The sequence below is a fragment of the Hyperoodon ampullatus genome (assembly GCF_949752795.1).
Source record: "Hyperoodon ampullatus genome assembly, chromosome: 17".
In the NCBI taxonomy this organism is placed as follows: Eukaryota; Metazoa; Chordata; class Mammalia; order Artiodactyla; family Ziphiidae; genus Hyperoodon; species Hyperoodon ampullatus.
Window position 1 is genome coordinate 73,750,043 of NC_136930.1, and position 20,134 is coordinate 73,770,176.

Below are 20,134 nucleotides of genomic sequence, written 5' to 3' on the forward strand. Positions count from 1 at the left end.
CAGCAGAACACAGCACACGGCACTCTGCTAAAATTAACATTTTATGGTATGAGAAGAACTGGAAAATGATGCGTTATCATCCTTTTCACTGACGATCAAGCTAAGGCCCAGAAGAGACAGAGAACCAGCCCAAGCCACATCGGGAGTCACTCGCCAGGTGGCTTGAGCCCTACTCGCCTGTTCTCGGTCCCGTGCACCTGTGCATCCCTGCAGCAGTGCCCCTGAGAACTTCCGAGATATCCCAAGAAGGAGAAGAGACTTCACGCAGAGGCATAGGTTTCTGGCAGTATGACAGACCAGGTAACCTAAAAGCCTGCCCACCAAATAAGTCCCAGAACTGCCTGATAAAATAAAGTAAGCATTTTAAGTGCAGAACTGAGCACTAAAGGAAGTAGGGGACATCTCCAGAGGCCTAAGCCAAGAGGGCAAGTCGAGCAGGTAAGACAATGGCCTCAGAATCCCAGCTGGGGTCTACCTGACTCCCAGGTCATTCTCCCTTCATTAGCTCTCACTGCTCTGTCAAGCTGTAGGTCAATGGTACACATGGAACAATATATACACATCTGAATTTCGTCCCTTTCAAAGTAGTCCCTTACTGAGACTGCACACTTATTCTTCAAGGAAAGGGCTTAAGGACAGTTTATTACTGGCTTGGGGAATGCTGTCAGATTTTAGAGACACCTTTTTTTTGTTTCCAAATTAAACTCCATGATCCACCTCAAGCATTTGACTTTTTCATTAGACTAAGCTCCGAATTCCTCTCTTCCATCATTTAATATGAAATCTACATGTGAAGCATGGATTTTGTTGTCAAAAAGGTCTTCATTTCAAATCTCAGCTTTATCAATTATTAGTCATTTGACCTTGAGCATGTTACTTAGTTTCTCTGAGCTTCAGACCCCTCAACACAAATACAAAGCTAGGTGATCACCTTGCCTTGTGTGATCAGAAATAGAAGAAGATCCTCTAAGTAGAGAACCAGACTGGTGCCTGGCCCGTAACAGGCATTCCCACGCTATCTTGCTAGTATACTTTTAAGAAATAGAAAAGTGTGTTGTGGAGGAGGGGCTGTATCATGACTTCCCAATGTCATTCCTAAATCTGAAGCCTAAACATGTGTTCAACAATAATGACCCTCTTTTCCGAGATTACGCCCTCTGATGGGTTTGTTCAAGAGTCACTTTACCCAAAATACATATTTTGGCCTTTGACACCATTTTTCCACTAAAAGGAACTCCAGCTCCTTGTAGAAATGACTGATCCCAGATCTGGGTAAGGAGTATGTACAGATCTGGGTAAGGAGTATGTACAAGTCTGGAACATCTTGTCATTCCAAAGAGCAAGGAAACTACCAAAGACAGCAGGGTCAACTTGAATAGTCTCCTATTTGCATAAAGTAAGACCATTTGAACAGCGAAAGGAAGAATAACTGCAATATATTACAACAAGTCAAATGTGTGTTCAAAATTATTGATAAAAAACAAAAACACCTCATTGATCATCTGCAAGATGCTAGGGAACCAAGTCGTTATTTGAAAATGATTAAAGGGAAAGCATTTATATTCTGCCTTCCATGGGAGCTGTTGTTCCACTGGGTATCCGAATTGTAAATGAGGGAACATCTCTCCATACAGAAGTATTCTAGCTAACACATAAAAAAGAACTGACTGAACTAGAATAGCACCAATTTGCAAGCCCTGATGTGCTAACTGATCTACACCTTGGCTATCAAAGGGTGTGAATGTCACAGCAAGACACCACTGGACATCACATGCCTCCTGATGGCAGTCTTGCCAGAAAGATCAAACCTGAATCTGCTCCAGCCTCGACGCCCAAGTACGGGTGTATAGGAAACACAGGGACAGAGCAGTGCTAAACTGTTCTATGAGCAAAGTCCAGACGGTGGGAAGTTCGGAGACCAAACAATACATCTTGTCTCATCAATTAAAACGCTGCCATTTGTATTTATATAAATCTGAAATTTGATCCCCTCCCTCCCTCCTCCCATAGATATCTATTTGAAAACACAGCTCATTTTATTCTCCATCATCTTTTATCTGAAGGGCTCATGGGTACCAGGCTATGTGCTGGGCTTGCTTTTCATCAGCCCGGTGAGCCAGGCGCACTGTCTGAACCTCTCTAAGCCTCAGTTTCCTCATCTGTAAGCTGGAAACAATCATAGTTCAGGCTCACAGAACCACTACAAAGACTGAGGAGGGTAATGCACGTAAAGGGCCTCCCACCGGAGCCTGGCCCGTTGTCTAAGTGCTCAGTATGCCTTAGGAATTATTATTAGGAACAAAAAGCCTTGTTAAGATTAGAGAGTTTTCAACCAGAAGTAAGAGTAGAAATTTATTCAAACCCCTTTTTTTTTTCTCCATCAAGAGAAGAATCCCCTGAGACTTTCATCTAAAAAGCCAAGATTGGGATATTCAGCTCCTCGTTATACAGGGAGCCCTGGGGTCTGGGGCGGTGCATTGTCAGTAGGGACCCTCCCCGGCCCCCCCTCTTCTGCCCATGGGACCTTGCTCTGCGCACAGGGCAAGACGAGAGCGCGTGGCCGGGAATGAAGCCCTGTAGAGCCTGTCCTGAGTGTCGGCTTTGAGGTACCTCTCAAGAAATGCCTGGTGTCCCCAAGTAGCAGCCGGGCAGGTGGGGCTAGCTGGCTGCACATGCTCGTTTCGAGGGGCCACAGGCCAGCCTAACTGCGGGACAACAGGAGTGGCTCTGTGGTTCTTAGAACCAAAGGAATTGGACTAAAGCAGCAGATACGACATATGAGCAGAAACAACGGCTACACTTGCAGGTCAGTAGTTCGGAGGCAGTAACATACGTGAGAAGACCCTGGCACAGGAGAGGACAATGTCAGTGTGAACTTCCGTCCTGCCACTGCCCCGCTTGGGTGTCTGCTTGGAGCTGGGGTGCTGGCATCCACTCCCAGCTCTACGACATCCTAACTGTGACTTCAGGCAAGTGTCACATCTCTTAAGTGGTTTCCTTTATTTGTAAAATGAAAGCGAGAACAAGACCTGCCTGGAAGGGTGGCTGGGAGGATTGGATGACAAGTTGTCCACGAGATAAATGAGAGAATGGGTGTGGGTGCCCCGCTCACGCCGGACCCTGCCAGTAGGCAGGCCACGTGAGCTGCGGTTATGACTGCTCTAGTTTTTAGTGGCTTTCATTTCTATTCTTATTATATTACTCCCTGGAAGAGGGGGAGCAGAAGAAAAAAAGAACCCTCCAGTTAGGACACATGACATGTTTTTGCACACAGTCAGCTCCATGCTTCCTTCTCCCTGATCACACTGTTGGTCTATTAAGGGCTGTTGAGCTAGTTTTCTTTGTATGTGACCCTCAGCGCCTGGGCAAACAGGCGTCAGAACAAGTGACTCCAGAGGGGGAAAACTGAAGATGTAGAGAACGGAGACGCAATTTCAGCCAGCGAAGGCTGAGAAAGACGCCTGGGAAGGATTTTTATGACCTCAAAAGGTCCAAGGCAAGCTTCCAAGTGTTATTACCAATACTACCACGCTGTAATCCACCCAGCACCCCTGATCCATAAGGAAACTCCTGCTCAGTACGGAGTCTTGGGGTGCGGGCTGCAGCGGGAATCCTGCCCTTGCAGACCTCAGGCTCTGAGGCTCAGTGAGCTTCAGCAGCACTCTGATCTGCCCTCAGACACTGCAAAAGGAAGGTCAGAGGCAACCTGAAGATTAAAGGGATTTTTTTGGTTAATGTCTTGAAGGGAGAAGCCAAGACTCCTAACAACGGCCTCCCCATCCACCCCCCGCCCCATGATGTGCAGACGTTGGCAGAGAAAGTCCCGGGCTCCTTCCAGGGGTCAGCGCTGCTCCTGGACGCTGAAGGCCTTGGAGCTCAGTGCCACGGAAGGAAGGACGAGAAGAATCCAGCCTTCACGTGAGCACGTAATGGAAGCGAACAACCCTGCCCGTCCTGCCAAAACCACAGGAGAGCTGAAGCAGAGGAAGAGAACTGGCTTTGGAGGACGTGGCCGTGATCTGCACCCTGGCCCTGGCCCTAGACTAGCTGCGTGACACTGGCCAAGTCACCTCACCTTCTGAGCCTCAGACTGTTTACCTGGAAAACACTGACGAAGCAGGCACCTTCAGGGCCCCTCTCCAAATCCCCTGGGCACGCACCCACCTGGCAGCTCCCCACTGCAGGTGCCTGCCCCGGGGGCGTCTGTAGCCATAAGGGGATGCTCGCCCCGAGTGCAGGGCAGCTCCCCGGGAGCGGCCTTCCACCAATGCCCAACAGGAGTCGGTATGCAAACACCCCGGCTCTGCCGCCCTTTTCGAAGAACTCTGCAGCCATACCCCAGCCTCCAAGGGCTTGCCAGTGGAGGTTGCCACTCCCTAAGGGGTGATTTCTGAGACAGTTTCCCAAATAAACTCCTAGCCCTTGAATCCTGTTCTCAGGAGATGCTTCTGCAGAATCCCAGGCTTCACCAAGGGATAAACCAGCTTTCACGGGACTGAAGGGCTGAGGATGCGGACGCTTCTGGACTCAGCACAGGACCAGATATGGACCACTCAGCCAATGTCAGGGCTCCTGTAAAGCACAGGCATGTGGGATGAACTCACAGCCTGCCAGCACCCCTTCTCTACCTTCTCTGCACACCCGCTCTCAACGCACCCCTGAACCCTCATTACAGACAGCCAGGCCATTAGGAAGGAGAGTCAGCCAGAGACAGAATTTATGAAAATTCAGTAACGTTTCACCCACCACGGAGGCTTTTAATAAGTCGACGTGGAGGAAGGACACTGAATAGTTGATTTTCAGCCTCTTGGCTGGAAGCAGCCAATTACTTTTCAGGTGGAATCACTTGGGTAGTAACGTTATTTCCTGGGTGATTTCATGGCTCTGAAGCGGGAGGTGGGGCGAAGAGTGACCGCCTCTGCTGCCTGGCTTTCTGATTAAGGGCTTGATATGATGAATCCTGGGGAGTGGACGGGGCATGGAGAGACCCGTGAAATGATGGAGGGATCACCCAGGTTACAGCCCTGCGGTTCCTCTTTCAGCCCGTTTCTCTCCTAAGGGGCTAATTCCTGCATGATTCAGAATCCTAACTCTAACAGAGCAGGCCTTGTGGAAAGCAGGATTTCAGAAGTAAGGAAGCCTGAGCTGCTGTCTCTTCAGTACACCTTCTGCCATGTTGTTCCTCCTGGTTACCAGCAGATGAAAAAAACAGCCAAAGACAAAAGATAAAACGGATGTAATAGAGGGTTTTGTTCATCAGAAATTTTAGCGGAGAATCTCTTCTAAGAAAAACAGACTAAAACTGGACATTTCCAAGAGGATACCACCTGCCTTCTCCCTGGTTTCCGGGGACCTTTAGGAAGACACAAGGCCACTGGTCTTCCTAACACCTTGAAGGTCGCCCCGTTGCTGGGGGCTGGAGTGGAAGTGACGTGGTCATTTCTGGTACGAGTCGCACTTGGGAGGGGGGTGGTCAGAGAAGAGAGGGCCCTGGGGAATTTCAGGGACAAAGTGAGAGGCCCAAGACCAGCCCTGGGGTGTAAGAGCACCACCGGGGGAAAAAAGGGGGTTTTAATTTAACAAGTGGCATTGTGGGTAATACACTGGATTTCCTCTCACATTCTTTGAGAGACAAATGAGGAATGAATGGGGTTCCTTTACTTCTTGAATGCAAAACCAAGCAGAGGCCGGGTCATGTACTGCTCTAGTTTATATTCAGATTACACTGAATGGGGGTGAAGTTAGATCGTGCTTCTGGGTTAAGATAATAATGATACCAACAATATCAACAATGATACATGGGCAGTTTGGATAGTAAGAGGCTCAGCAACAGTATCGGAAAACCACTGGGTATTGGAGCTTCCTTTAAATAACAGTAAGACAAGCGCTACAGACAGAATGTTTGCATCTCCCCCAAATTCATACATAGAAACCTTAACCCCCAGTGCAATGGTACTTGGAAATAGGGGTTTGGGGGGATTAGGTCACGAGGGTGAAGCCCTCATGAATGGAATTAGTCTTTCTAAAGAAACCTCAGCAAACCCCCTGACCCCTTCCACCCACCACATGAGGACATACAAAAAATAGCCATCTATGAACCAGAAAGCGGGCCCTCACCAGACACTGAATCTGCCAGCACCTTGATCTTGGACTTCTTAGCCTCTAGTACTGTGAAAAGTAAATTCCTGTTGTTTTTAAGCCACCCAGTCTAAGGAATTTTTGTTACAGCAGCCCAAACAGACTAAGACAACATGGCTGCCAAAAAACCAGCAAATGCAAGTTTAAGGCGCATGAATAAGGTACTGTGTCTATAGCAAAGAAGGGACTAAACAGAAGATAAAACCCCAGGATTGAAAACTGGTCTTAAGTTCTGAAAGTCATCATTCAGTAAAAGGGGTGGGGATGGAGGGAGGAGGTGGGCTCTTTGTGGTACAAAGGGAAGAATTAGAAGCAGCGGTAGAAGATACAGACAACCTTAATCCTACACCCTCTGGAAAGAAATTCCTAAAAAATGTCTATTCTCCACAGAAATAACTGTCCAAATATCAAACCCAGATGTACTAGCTTTGAAGGAAGTGTCTTCTATTCCTGGAGGTCTTCAGGGTATGCTGGCTGAAGACGCTCACAGCAATCCTCAACTTGGATGGGACCTGGGGGACATGGATCCTCATGACCTCTCACAGCTCAAAGGTTTTACAGTTCTTACAGTTGCCACCTCCAGGGAGCCTGCCAGCTCACACCCAGGAGACTGATGTGAATTATTCATCAAAACCACCAATCCAAAGACCATTTCCTAGATTTTATTTTGGAGATAAAAACCTTCTTGATTCCACTTACGTTCTCACCTGTATGTTAATTGGAGGAAGAGGGGTAATGCACTCATTTTTGCCTGAAATACATGAAAGCATGCTGTTTCTTCCACATCACACCCCTCTCCCAACCAATTCACGTTCACTGGCTATACCTCAGTTTTTGCAAAGTTTGGCCAGTGAGCACTGTTTTTTCCTTTTTATTTTTTAGTGAGTTTTGTTCTCTCACTCCTCTTTGAATGAGACAAGTCTTGGTCTCCCCAGAAAAGCCTTATTCCTATAAGAAATACACCAAGTTTTAGAAACAGTGGCAGTCACGGTGGACAGACTACAGCCCGGCTGGCCCAGGCATCAACGACCCACTGCCAGATTAGCCGGGAAAGGCGTGTCCCTGCTGCAGGGCCTGAGCAGCACGTCCCTTGGGAGCCAGCAGGGGCTGGCTGTGTGCCAGGGAGCAAGGGTGTGCTGGGTGGCTAAGGACTCACAGGAGGGCCAGTGATCCCAATGCCAGGGTCTCCGCGGTTGCCAGGAGAGCCGGGTATCCCAGGTGCACCACGGTCCCCCTGGAAAGAGAAAACACAAGGTCAAGAGGTCAGCTCTGGGCAAGAGAGAGCCAGGGTGCAGGGGAATTATGCCCCTCCCACCGTCCGATCACACTCTCCAGCCCGCACTCCTGCCCCAACCCGGCTTCCGAGTGCCCCCTGGAGTTCATCCAAGCTGCCATCATCCCACCCAGTCCAACACACGTGGACCACAGCCACTGATCGTGACCATGCACCTTTCAGGGCTGACCATGCCCCAACCCTGACCATGGCTCCAGATGTGATTATAACAATGTGACACCCCCCCCCCCAATGTGACCACAATTCCAAGTTTTACGGTGCCTTCTCCAGACTTCACCTTGCCCCCGTCCTGGACACATGACCAGGTACCCACATTTCAGCTTAATCCCCACATCACCAATACATTAATCCATCATTTCACCAATAATTTGCCAAGTACCTACATTTTGTGGGTCACTTTTCCAGGGGGTGGGAGCGGGGAGAATGACCTATAACCTTTGCCTTCATGCATGGTGGTTAACATAGTGTATGTTTACGTTCTGCCTTCAGCACTTAGTCACTGCTTGCTTAAGAGAGCGACACGTTTCCTGAGCTTTAGTCCTTCATTTACGAAGGGCAGGTAGTAGCAGGAGCTGCCAGGCCTGCAGATGCCGTGCCTATTAGGAGATCGTGCCTACAGGGTGCCTGGTACAGCAGTCAATGCACGTTAGCTGTCGTGGTTGCTGCTGTTCTCAGGTGCCCGTCATTCTGGACGTTGACCGGAAGAGCAGAAGGGGAAGGAAAGACGGAAAGGGAAGAAGTTCTGCTTTTGCCACTTTCCGTGGAAGGATGCTGAGACAGTCATGGCTTCTTCTGCATAATTTCAAAATCCTCCACCTCTGAAAACAAGTGCTTATCCTAACTCAGGTGGCAGCCAAAGCTGACTTGTACTGACACAGGCTATTTACAGTCTTTAGACATCTCGTTTTGCATGGATACTTACACATTTCTGTTACATCAATATTAATGAGTCTGAGGAGGAAAGCTGCCCCACACACCACAGTAAAGGCAATATATGTTGCTTGCAAATTATTACCTTTCTAAATTCCAAAATAAATTCAGTCCAAAGCACACAGGGCCCCCAGGATTTTGTGTAAGAAACGGTGCGCCTCTGTTAGGTCGGCAGACGGCAGCCAAGCCTGATACTGAAATGGGGGGTGACCCCGTTGAAAGCACTTAACATCTCCAGGATGAGTTAACTTGTGTGACAAATGGAAACAGCCTTAGGAGGTCATTATGAAGAGCCGATGAGATAACGGGCAGCGCATTTATTTCAGGTAGAACCTGGCGTTGCTAGGCAACACTGCTTTATTAAGGTTTATGTTTTTAAGCATTAAAGGAAAACCCTATGAATCGTCAGCTTATCCTGTAACCACCATCTCCATTTGAAAACTTTACATTTTGGATCTTTAAGAAAAGTCACGCTTCAAGATGATTTGTTTTTCTTGCAGTATGACTGTTTCTTGGATGAGTGTATAAGTTATATACTCGTTCAACCAATGTTGGTTGTTTATTCATTGCAAACTGCAGTCCAGACTCCAAGACCAAAGATGACTCAATCATGAGCCCATTTTCAATATTCTGTGTTAAATTCAGAGGAGAAATCTAAACAGGGCTTGTGAAGTTCTCACAAAAGAGAAGAACCACAATCCAAACCTCTCACCTAACTCTGGTAGCACTGTCTCTTTCCCTCCTCCCTCCAGGTGGACGGTGGTGACGGTCCTGAGAGCCGCGGCCACCCTCTGTCCTGCCCTCACTTCTGTAAACGGTCCCCAAGAAATCCTCTTCAGAGCCCCAGATGGTGCGTTCTGTTTCTTTAGAATAATATGATATGGCTGATTCTGGGAAGTACAAGGTGCTTGGCACTGCCCGGAGACCTGACTTGTATGCATGGGGAAGGCAGGGGAGGGAGGGCGTCAAGCAATAAGACAAATGTGGGAAAAGTGTAATGAACTCAGAATGAATATGCCCAGTGCCACGTCCCTCACCAGCACATTGTAGTGGTGAGAGGATGAGGCAGAAGAGGGCAAACTGGCCGTCAGGGGATGACAAGTCCAGTCTCAGGACTGAAGCCGAGCTCCCCGAAAATCTAGTTCCCCTGTGAGTCGACGGCTCACCTCTCTATCCAAAGCTTTATTCCCGCTCTTGCCCTGTCCCTGTTCCTCTCAGGACGGAAGAGTGTCAAAGAAAAGGCGGGACTGAAACTGAACAGGACCCTGTACCTTCCCTGGTACAACCCCCTCCAGGTCGTGTCCTCGCTTCTTTGGCCTTCACCGAGTTCCAAAGAGCAGACTCAAGCAGTTACCAATTAGGAAAGAGAGGGAAAGCAGACACAAAGGAACAGCCGTTAAGCAAGAAAAGTTGCAAGAAAAGTCATGGTAACCTGTACAATAGCTGAGCAATAAAACAGAGTCTCAGGACCCCTAGTTCCTCCCCAAGGGATATACGTAACAACCTGACACATACCTTCGAGCTGTTTTGCAGAAATGAAGACCCCCACCCACTAGAGGATGCTGACCACAAGCATCCTTGGATGCTTGGAACCAGAAGGTTGATGACTGAGATTCCCAAACATCACCCTGTCACCTCACACCAGCCAATCAGAAAAATGTCCGCGAGCTGATCACACACCCTACGACCCTCACCTTACCGTTGCTTTTAAACCCTTGTCTGAAAGCCATCAGGGGTTCAGGTCTCACTAGCCACCCATCCTCTTTGCTTGGCCCGGCAACCAACACTACTTTCCTTCACCACAACCCGATGTCTGCAGACAGGCTTTGCCGCGAATCAGGCAAGGGCACCCAAGCCCCGTTCGTAACAGGACGATGTCAGTCTGGTCCTGTGACTTTGCATAAATGCCATAACCTCTCTGGCACCTTAAGACCCTCATCAATTAGGAAAAAAAAGAACATTCTACCAAATTCCCATGTATCTTCCGTAGACTCATTTACAAGGTAAGAAACCACATAACACCAAGTGTTATATATATATAATTATATTTTATCAAATGAATCAGAAGACAGAAAATAAACTAAGCACACATAAATGTCAGAAATATCCATGTTGTTTTGTACCCCAGTTTCTCTTTACAGTGGTTAATGTAGATCTTCTTCCTATTACTTTCTGTTTTATCGTGGCTTCCCTCTTCTTCCCAAGGCTCTATTTCATGTGCAGCACAAAACCCTAACCACTGAAAGCTAAATCACACTAATGGTGGAATCTGTATTTTTCCATGCTGTCTGTTCACACCCCTGCTTCTTGCACCAGCTGTTCCCCTCGTGGGGATGTTGTTTGATCCAGGTTCTAAGCTTCCAAACACTTACCCACCAATTAAGACTCAGCCGAATCATTCCATTTCCATAAACCCACCTCTGCCTGCCCTCCTCTCTGCCTTCTGGAAGATATTTGAATATATCTTCATTAATCTTAACACACTGCCCTCCCATTTTGTCTGTCTGACCCTCTGACTTCTGTGTGTCTTCAAAGAAGAAAACTATCCATTCATTCCTTTAACCATTAATCCAACAAATATTTGTAAAGTACCAAAAATGAGTCAGACCCTATGTTGGGTACAATATCTACACACTTTCGCATCCACAATGCCCAGTGTAGGGCCTGGAATAGCCCTTTAGTAGCAAATTCCTGAATGCCCGAACGAAGGAACCTCTCATCACTCACATTTTGTCAGGTACTAAATTTTGCTTTTGACCAAAACCAACTTTTTACCCAGGAGGGAACATGATGAAAGACCTCTCCCAGCCCAGCCCAGAATGTGAGTCACTGATTGATCTCTGCTGCAGGGTAGCCAGGCCTGGCCCTGGTATGTTTATGGCCCTTTGTGATGCTAAGATTTACCCCAAGCAACTACACATCACAGCTTAATGGACTGAAACTTTGAGAAAGTGGCTTCAAGAAAAGGGCAAAAGACCTTAAAGCTCGGTCAGCAAAAGCAAGAAGGCTCCTGAGTGAGAAAAAAGAGGCATATGAGCTATGATCTGTAATACTGACTGGAGTATCTGTTTTGGCTGCAAAACATTCTGGGCCAGTTCAACAGTGTTCAGGGAAGAAATGTGTGAGGTCATGGAAGGAGAATGACATTTACTGAACACCTATGTGCTGTGAGATCACTTATCCACAGGAGCCCTTTGGGGGTTAGCTATGCTTTACTCCTTTATACAGAAAAGGAAGAGAGTCTCTGGAAGAATAAGCCACTTGCCCTTAAGTCATCGATCTTGCAAGTAGCTAAGCTGGGATCCTAACCCTGTTCTGTATGAAGGCAACGTCTGTTCATTTTGCTAGAAATAAGTCCATCCAAGAGAAAGAAAGGCATCTTTAAGAGTCTTCCTGCAGTTGTAAGCAATTACGAAGGGCTGAGGAGGTGCCCAGGAAAACCCTTATACACTATAGCATCCACCCTGAAATCCCCAGGGGTGTTCAGTCAGCACCAGGAACCAGGGACAGTGCCTGGGCAAGGCACACTGCTGAACGCTCCCTGCTCCCTCTCCCTCTCCCTCTCCCTCTCTCTCTCTCTCTCTCTCTCTCTCTGTGTCCCCTTCCTCCCTCCTGGTCCTCCCCATGGGCCCTCCATTCTACAACTAAAGACCTGAATTCCAATTTACCTTCCCAGCTGACTACGGAAACCTTCATTCTAAACTACATTCTAACTTACAAATATGTATTATACAATATTAACACTGAAAGGGTCATCTGTTTACACATCTCACATTTGAAATAGGAGGATGTGTTTGGCCAAAGGGACAGCACGACTTACCGTGGGTCCCATGGAGTTGAAACCGGCTGGTCAACCGGACCCCAGGGCAAGGCGCCCTGCACTCCGCACACCCCGGGGTCTCAGCCTTCCTCTCTGCTCCTCACTGCTGCCTCCCCCACTTCCACTTGGGCTCTCTCTCCAGCAACTTGCCTACAGGTCCCCCACCTTTGTGCTGCAACCCTGAAGCAGACTCCACAGGGCGGTCTAATGATAAGAGTCACTAACATCTATAGTGCATGTACCTGTGACAAGCAGAGGTAGACAACTATTTTTATTTGCATTATATCATTTTCCCCCAAACTGCCCGGGAGAAAGATTTCATCAACCTCAGAAATATCACAGAGAAAAGGACATTTTAAGGCATCTTCCCCATCTCCCATTTCTGGTGCCTTTTTCCAGTGCCCTTGCCTTCCTTCCAAGAGGCAATCAGTTTCTTCCAGGTCCTGAAGGTCCTCCTCTAGGGGGGAAATTGAGAGCACAGGAGCGCTGCCAGTCCGGCGCTGGGCTCACAGCATCAGAGCGGAACCTCAGACACACGCCTTCGGTTGGCTGTTAATTCACAGGGCCTCCAGAATCTGGTCCTGCTTCCTGTCCTTTCCATACACTCCCACTGTTCCAGGCACAAGGAACTATCTTACATGCCCTCAAATTCAGGCAAAGTTGTTTCCAATTTTTTTTTTCTTCAGAAACTGGGGAGTTGCCAAATATTTGCTCAGATCACTCAAAGAACTCTCTCGTTTTTTCCTCTTTGATCGTGAACTACAAAATCACTATTAGGGGAACGCACATTAGCCTACTATGACCTCAATCAGTGCAAGCTTAGTACAATTACAGAGGTCACCTGCCTGAATAGCAGAAAAAATCATGAAGCAAGAAAGTTTAACGTAGACACCGCAATTATTCCTGAGGCCTCAAATTCCATGTCCTGGTTATTACTGTAAACAAGCCTTTTACATATAATAAATACAACATACTATGTGGTTATGTTCCTCAGATCCCAAAGACACAAGTATAGAATAAAAGGAATAATAAAAAAGAATGGGTATCTGGGCCTTGAGATAAAACTTCCAGTAAGAGCAGCATGTATGGGTTCGCAATGTGTTATATCTTCAATAACTTGACTGGGATGGATGGTGACCTGATGTAGGAAAGTGCTAGTTGACTCGGAAAGTGGGTGTAGGGATGATAGGCCATGACACCAAAGGCACATAAAAAGAATTTTTAAAACTTTGTTTTCATAAATATATGTAAGTGGATAAAAATACCATAATTATACAGTAATTCTTTAGTTTATGTGATTTTGAATATATGTTAAACTAAAGCAAAAAATAAACATTCTAATGTCTATCATTGACTATGTCACACACATTCTTTTTGTACATAAATTCTAAATTTTACTGCATTTTATTTAATTTTTTACTTATTAAATTTTATTTAGCTATTTACAGAATCACTTAGCCAAAAAACATGGAACGCTTCACGAATCTGTGTCATCCTTGTGCAGGGGCCATGCTAATCTTCTCTGTATCGTCCCAGTTTTAGTATATGTGCTGCCGAAGCGAGCCTTGTCACACGCATTCTTAAGTTTATGCGTTTGAGCTGGTCAAATGATTGTTCATTGGCTGCAGGTGCATTTACAGCACACGCTCTACTCTGAACACATTCTATTTCACGCTCCCATGGCCTTCTCCCACGTTAGTACCCTGCAGAGACTCCTTCCTCATCTTCCCCTTCCAGTGGTTACATGCACTTTAAAAATCAGGAGAAACATCACCTCCTCCAAGAAGCCTTCCAGAGTCAAACGAGGCTGGGTCGGCAGGCTCTTCTGAGCTCACTTGTGCCTCAGCCTCCCTCTATCCCAGCACTTGTGAGTCTGCTTCTCCCCCAGCTCCTGAGCTGTTAAGAGGGCTGGGAACACGTGACACCCATCCCTGTCACCCCACAGCCCACCTCCAGGTCTGACACGCGGCAGAGGCTCAGTGGATATGCAATGGATGAAATAAGAAGTGTATTGTTAACTGATGCATTTGACTCAACGAACGACTGCTTCGGTGTGAAAATAACTCCAGGAAAACCTCCCTAATCACTCAGGAAAGTTCTCTTAAGAACACTCCCTGATGGGTGAAGTCATCTCTTCTGAGCTGTGGCTGCAAGTGCACTGAACAAGAGACGCCTGCTGTTGGCCAAAGTGTCTGCCTTCCCTCCCAGGGCTCAGCTAGAGGACAACTGGCCCTCCCCCGTAGTGTCAGGAGTTTGGTGGAAATGAGTGATCACCTCCAGGCCCGGCCCACAAAATCCTTCCACAAGATCCTCCACCGCCTCTTCCCTCATTTGCCACCGCATACGGAGGCTCTGGGAGAAGACACTTACGTCCCGGAGGAAGGGATGGCACTGGACTGGAGGAACATGGGTCCCTGGACGGCTAGGCGGATGAGGACCCCTCACCCACCACAGCTCCCATCACGCTGTGAATGAGGAATAAACTGTTACTGTGTTCATCATCTGAAATCTGGGGATCGTTTGTGTCCCCAATTAAACTAATAATACACGACAGATCTGTTGCTTTGTTGGTTGAAAGCATCTTTTGCAACTTGATTTCACTGCAAACGTTTATTAAGCAACAATTATGTGGCAACTACTTTAATGTCACAGTTCAGAGTCACAGAGTCTTTAGTTAAGTGGAAAGTGATGAACATGAAAGTAAACTGAGGTGACCGGAGATGCTGACAATGAAATTTTGTTTGGCCCCTAAGTGCAACCCATGGCATCCACAGCTCGCTAGATAAACCTACCTTAGGTCCTAGAGGTCCAGGTGATCCAGGTGGTCCACGAAGTCCCTGGGAAAATGAATGGCACAAAGATAACCATGGGACCACGAGTGAGCATTGACCCACCTACCCTGTGCCGTGGGGGGCCACAGGTGGACGGGCCTCTCATCGTGACCTGTCTCATACAGAGGAAAGGTCCCCGTGTCCTCATGTAGTGCTAAGGGCTGAAAGCCACTGAGATTTCAGGGCTCTTCATTACTGCAGCAAAATTTACTAATACATCTCACTTCGTGTCCGTGACACTTTAACATGTTTGTAAGTCCCCATGCACACAATGCTCTCATGCATTTCCACATACGGTTTACCTGTCTGGAACACCCTCTCTGTGCTGTTCTGCCTAAAAAGTAATTCCTTCCAACTTTCACATTTCGCACAAATGCCACTTCCTGTGCAAGGTTTCCCCAGACTTTCACAGACCAAGAAGCCCTTCTCCAGGATGTGCACTCCAGGACTGCCTGAGCTACGGTTATCTGTTTGCTCGGCTGTCTCATGAGCATCTCAACAGCACAGGCGCTCACCCATCTCCGCGTCCCCAGTGTCCGGCCTGGAGCCTGGCACGTGGCCAGCAGTCCACGGGGGACTCTGCTGCACTGGCCTAAAGTGGACAGGAGCAAGACGCTTCCCCCACCTAAGACCCCTTTCCCAGCCCACCTGCTTTCACTGGCTATGACTCTGCTTCTGCAAAGCTTGACCAGTGAGTCTTTTCTTTTTTTCTCTTCTAATTCCAGCCTGATCGTCATGGGCACAGAAACCCTGGACCCGACACTTACCGGTTCTCCATCTTTCCCTCCTCCGGGCGGCCCTGGGAGCCCAGGGGCACCAGGATCGCCCCTGGGGCCACCTGGCCCTGGGCTTCCTTCTTCTCCCACTGCTCCCTGGAAGGAAAAGTGGACAGTGTCCAGGATCAATGACATGCAGAGAGTAAGCTTTTCCGTGGTGAACCAACCTGAAGGGGGTTGGTGGGCTTCCTGGTGATGCCCTGCTTCAGAAAGCCCACCCCTTCTGAGGGCATAGAAAGACGGGTTGTATAATGTGTCCCCCAAAAGTCATATGCTGAAGCCCTAACCCCAGTACCTGAATTTAGAGATAGAGTCTTTGCAGATGTAATTAGTTAAGATGCAGTCATACTAGGGTAGCACGGACCCTAATCCAGTAGGAACTGGTGTCCTCACGAGAAGGGGACATTTGGACACAGACATGTGGAGAGGGAAGTCAATGTGAAGATGTGGGGAGAAGAGAGCCATCAGTAATCCAAGGAGAGGGGCCTGGAAGAGATCCTTCCCTCACAGCCCCCAGGAGGAGCCAACCCTGCTGACACCTTGACTTAGGACTTCCTGACACGGTGAGAATGGAAACGGTAAGTTTCTGTTGTTTCAGGCACCCAGTTTGTGATACGCTTGTTCCAGCGGCCTTAGCAAACTATACAACGTGGAACATGGGAATAGGAAGGATACTAGTCATCTTCTAGTCCAACTTTCCTCCCACTGCAGGAAACCATCATGTGTGCCTCTTCCAGGCAGTCCTCCCATTTCTGTTTGGACTCTTTTGAGAGCAGGGAGCTCACCACTTTCTCAGGCTGTTCATCCCTTTATTGGGCAGTTCCATTACATAGTGTGCCTTTATAGTCAGCCAACCCTCTCTGAAACCTTCCAGATGTTTGACATTCAATCTTGGAACTCTACAGACAAAATCCAATCCCTCATCACAGGACAGACTTTCAGCGATGTGAACACAGCCCGGGGCTCCAAAGTGGGGAGAGAGAGACAGCCAGCCAGGATCTAATGAGGGAGCTGGGCTTGGCGTTTGCTCACCCTTTCTGACCACAAAGCCAGGAGCCCCGAAGCAGCCCCGGCTGTGCAACGCTGGGGGCCAGGGGGGGAACCCCGTGAGCGGCAGGAACTCCCTTTTCCAGGCAGGGCTCTCTCGGGGCCTAGGCTGCAATCTGACCGCCTCCGACATTTGATGCAGAGGTGAGGTGAGGTGCGATGTCCCAAGGAGGGGCAAAGCAAGGGATGGAGAGGACCTGTCTCCAGGCCCAGGGCGGGATCAGCTTCCGCAAGCCTCAGGCCAGCCACTGGACAATGGGAGAGAGAAAGCACAGCCTGCTGTCCGGGATTTTTACCACTTTGCGGAGCACCGGAGGGAAGTGCCCTTCCAAATGCAGCCCTGGGTCTTGGACCTCAGCCCAGGCTTCTGCTCAGACAAGCAGAAGTGTTTGGCTCCCCCTTGAGGCTGAATGAGCCAACAGCTCACAGCTTTTCTCCTCTTTGCTCAACTGGTCCTCAAAACCCTCTCCTAACCCGCTTCTAAGCTCCTTCGAAGTGGTCAGTGCCCCACTTACGTCCCCGAAGAGAGCCTAATCCTTCAGACGTGGTGTAATCAAGGAAAACCCGATGGGCCAGGTTGTTTTCCCTCGCTTAAGGATATTTTCCACAGGTTGGTGGATCATTTTTCTCTGCAGTAAATCATTTTCCTCTCTGAAGTATGTGTTTTAAAACTGAGCCTTCTCACCAAAGCGTAAAAGTTTGTTACTTATCCTTGTTGCATTTTGCCAAAATAGAAAAGATAAAATGATCACTCCTCTCAAAGGTCCCAGGCGAAGTGGACGTAAAGGGATTTGCATCAAGTTCCGACACTGGAGTGCCGGGAGGGGCCCTCTGCGGAGGAGGCACTGGGCGCCGGGGAGATGCCGAGACACCCGTTCCTGGACGCGAAGCCTCACGTGGCAGCTCGGGACAGCGAACCGCTGTCAGCCCCCATCACCGGCTCTCTGCCGCGCCCTCTGACACATCAGTGCTTCAGCTCCTCCTCGCCACCTGTGGTCAGTGTCTCCATTTTACAGACGAGAACATGCAGGTGTCAAAGGGTGCCTGCAGGCCGGGCTTCTCAGCTCCGGCGCTGCTGACATTCGGGGCAGGTGCTCTGTGTTGAGAAGGGGGTGCCGTCCTGCGACAGTGTAGCAGAATCCCTGGTCTCCACCCACTAGATGCCAGTACAGAAGTCAGGAGTACCCCTCGGAGATGCTTCCTAGAACGCGAGCTCAGGAAACGTGGCGTGGGATCGCGGAAGTCCATGGGACCTCCTTCTCTGCCCCCGGGGCGTTGACGTTTTGGGGGGACACTGTGTCTCTCTTCTTCCTAATAAACAAAGCTCTTTCTCGTAACTCAGGAAGGTTTACCTGTGCACACAAAGGTGTGGGAGGGCTAAGTTGGTGCACTGAACTGAGAGAAAATGGACTTAGAGGCAGACCGACCAGCTCTGTGGCTCACTAGCTACGGGACGTAGGAGAGCTGAATTAATCTCTCGGAGCCTCGGTCCCCACCTCTGTCAACTGGGGATCCACCGACCCTACGGGTCCGCCGTGAGGGTTAAACGAGACAACTGCAGGGCCCCTCCCACCCTTCTGTTCAGAAGCCCTTCCGACCCTGGGTCCTAAAACAGGTCTGAGCAGAGCGGGCTCCTCCTTCCCTGCTTCTTGAGAAGCTGAGAACGGCTGCTGTGTGCAGAGAGATCACACCGCATCTTACCTTCTCACCGCGCTCCCCATCCTTCCCAGGGGGGCCTCTGGTGCCTGGGGGGCCCTGAAGAAAGAGGGGTTATTGGCAAGGTGAAGTTCAAGAGGGCCTGCCGCCCCCACAGAAGGGCGATCAGCCCCCTTCCGGTTAATGATTCCAGCTCTGTGCCCACTCATTCCCCCTCCACCCCGACTTAAATTCCTCGCCGCCATCTCCCCCCGCCTGCCTTAGCTTCTCCTCCCCTGGTCTGTCACTCAGCCTTGAACACGAGACCTCTAACCACGCAGGCATGTGTTTCCTGGTGCCCTGCCCGCCTTGGGCTGCAGCTCTCAGAGGGGACCTCGGGGAGGACGAGGGTGACCTAAGAACATAGCCTTGGCATCATTGACCTGCTCCACCTGTGTCTTCAGAGTCCCCCAGAGGTTGACCTTTTGAGACAAGGCTCAGGTGCAGGTGCTCCACAGAAGCACCAGTAGGGACGTGAGAAAGAGGAGGATAGGCGCTCGGTCCTGCTGGGGGCTCTGGGGGCCAACGCAGGACACACACTCAGAGTGGCTCCACCAGGAGTGGAGAAGCTGGGCCATGTATACACCCATCAGCCAGGGATGCTTCTGCTGGTGGTGCTGCTCCTGGCCACATGTCATGTGGCTGCACAGTGAGGTCTCTAAAAGCCACAGAAAACCCTCAGACAAAGGAATGCAAGGTTGGCTCCTGGAAGTCTGAGGCTGGCACTGCAGTGGGGAGGGTGATATGATACAGGCAAGGGTCCAGCAGTACCCACGGCAACCACTAAGCACGTGATTCAGTCTCCCTATGCCTCAGTCTCCTCTTGCATGAAATGGGGGCAATACTAATATCCACCTCCCAGGGTCCCAAGGAGTCAATGAGCGAACTCGTGTAAAGCACTTACAACAGTGCCTGGCACACATATAGGCCCACATTTGTCCTCTGAACTGCTATGATTATTAACAGAAAGGTCGGTGACTGAACGGGGCTGCCCTCAAGCTATTTCAGGAGCACAATTCTCTGCTACCCTTGACTAGATGCCATTGGGTGTTTCACTGCACACGGTGCAGCTGAAATCAACGTTTGGGTGGACCTTAAAGCTGGGGTCCTTAAAGCAGACCCCTGGGGCCCCCATGGGGGAGGCTGTCTCCCTGAGTCAAGTGCAGCAGGAGGTTAAGGGTGAACCTGCACAGGCCGCGCTCTCCATCTTGAAGATGAAAACGCGGAGGCCTCCAGGAGCCCCTCACAGAGGCCTGACAGCCGGTTAGTGGCAGGGCTGTGGCCAGAACCCGGGCAGCCCCAAAGTCAGGGCCTCCTCCACTTCTGTAGGTTCATTTTGTTTCTTCTAAGGCAAACTCTGATGCTGATTCCAACATCAGCGATGCTCACAGCTTCCTGCGGTTACAACAGCTTCATTTACCACCCGGAGATCTCACGAGTTACCGAGAACCTCAGGTTGGTAACTTTCTAGGTGACTTCATCGGGACATCAAGTTCTTCCATCTGTGAAATGGGAGTAAGGATGCCTACACCCCGAGTTTCGTGGAGGATAAATGAGTTAACTCGGGAGATGGGCACTGTGGCGCCACAACCAGTGCTGGTGT

At 49.3% G+C, this 20,134-nt stretch overlaps 1 protein-coding gene across 1 annotated transcript in view; it reads right to left on the minus strand.

Moving 5' to 3' along the window:
- Nucleotides 1–20,134, minus strand: part of COL22A1 (collagen type XXII alpha 1 chain) — a gene marked incomplete at both ends in the record, with an annotated part of 240,616 nt that overhangs the window by 65,415 nt on the left and 155,067 nt on the right. Inside the window, 4 exons of the mRNA XM_079722651.1 lie at nt 7,295–7,372; nt 14,975–15,019; nt 15,781–15,885; nt 18,538–18,591. Coding sequence (XP_079578777.1) covers nt 7,295–7,372; nt 14,975–15,019; nt 15,781–15,885; nt 18,538–18,591 — 282 coding nt within the window. The remainder of the gene's footprint in view (nt 1–7,294; nt 7,373–14,974; nt 15,020–15,780; nt 15,886–18,537; nt 18,592–20,134) is intronic.